This window comes from Galendromus occidentalis, unplaced genomic scaffold, assembly GCF_000255335.2.
Source record: "Galendromus occidentalis unplaced genomic scaffold, Mocc_1.1 scf7180000075718, whole genome shotgun sequence".
Taxonomy (NCBI): domain Eukaryota; kingdom Metazoa; phylum Arthropoda; class Arachnida; order Mesostigmata; family Phytoseiidae; genus Galendromus; species Galendromus occidentalis.
The window spans coordinates 5,775-6,367 of NW_003803708.1; the positions used below are offsets into that span (position 1 = coordinate 5,775).

Genomic DNA, 593 nt, shown 5'->3' on the forward strand with positions numbered 1-593 from the left:
ATTCGAGCTTTGCCTCCATGTTCGGAATGCAGCCGATTCCCTCTTTGCTCAAGTTCTTGTATTTCCTCAAGAGCGTTTCAGCTCGGCGCTTGAATTCTTTCGAAGACACTTCCACTCGATGCACGCCGTTGCCGATCAACTCATTCAGATTTATCTTCATCTGCCTTAGCCACTGACGCCCAAATAATTTAGGGAAATTCGGATCGTCGATGAGATAAAGGCGAAGTTTCTCTGAAGAGTTGTCATGCGAAACGGTTACCTCAGCGAAGGAATGTGGGCTGAAAGCTTCGTTCGTTGCTGTTCGTAGAGTGAGGTCCGTTTCGTTGAGTGGATGGTTTGGCAGGATCATTTGGAACTCCGACAGTGGCAAGGTAGATATGCCGCTTCCCGAATCGATTTCCATATGCACCGGTTTTCCTTCGATTCCCACGGCGATTCGCACGGGATCGCCGCCATGAACAAAATGGAAGGGAATCTCGGTCAGAAAATTCTGTTGTTTAGGCTTGGTGCATACCTTCTGAAGATGACCCGTTTTTCCAAATCCGCCACAGACGACAGATTTGAATCAACAGTTCGGAGCCATGTGCGATTTA

General features: G+C 48.1%; 1 protein-coding gene across 1 annotated transcript in view; it reads left to right on the forward strand.

Moving 5' to 3' along the window:
* LOC100901520 (uncharacterized) overlaps window positions 1-176 on the forward strand; it is a 2,489-nt gene extending 2,313 nt beyond the window's left edge. The window contains exon 2 of the mRNA XM_003737967.1: window positions 33-176. Coding sequence (XP_003738015.1) covers window positions 33-176 — 144 coding nt within the window. The remainder of the gene's footprint in view (window positions 1-32) is intronic.
* The last annotated feature ends 417 nt before the right edge of the window (window positions 177-593 follow it).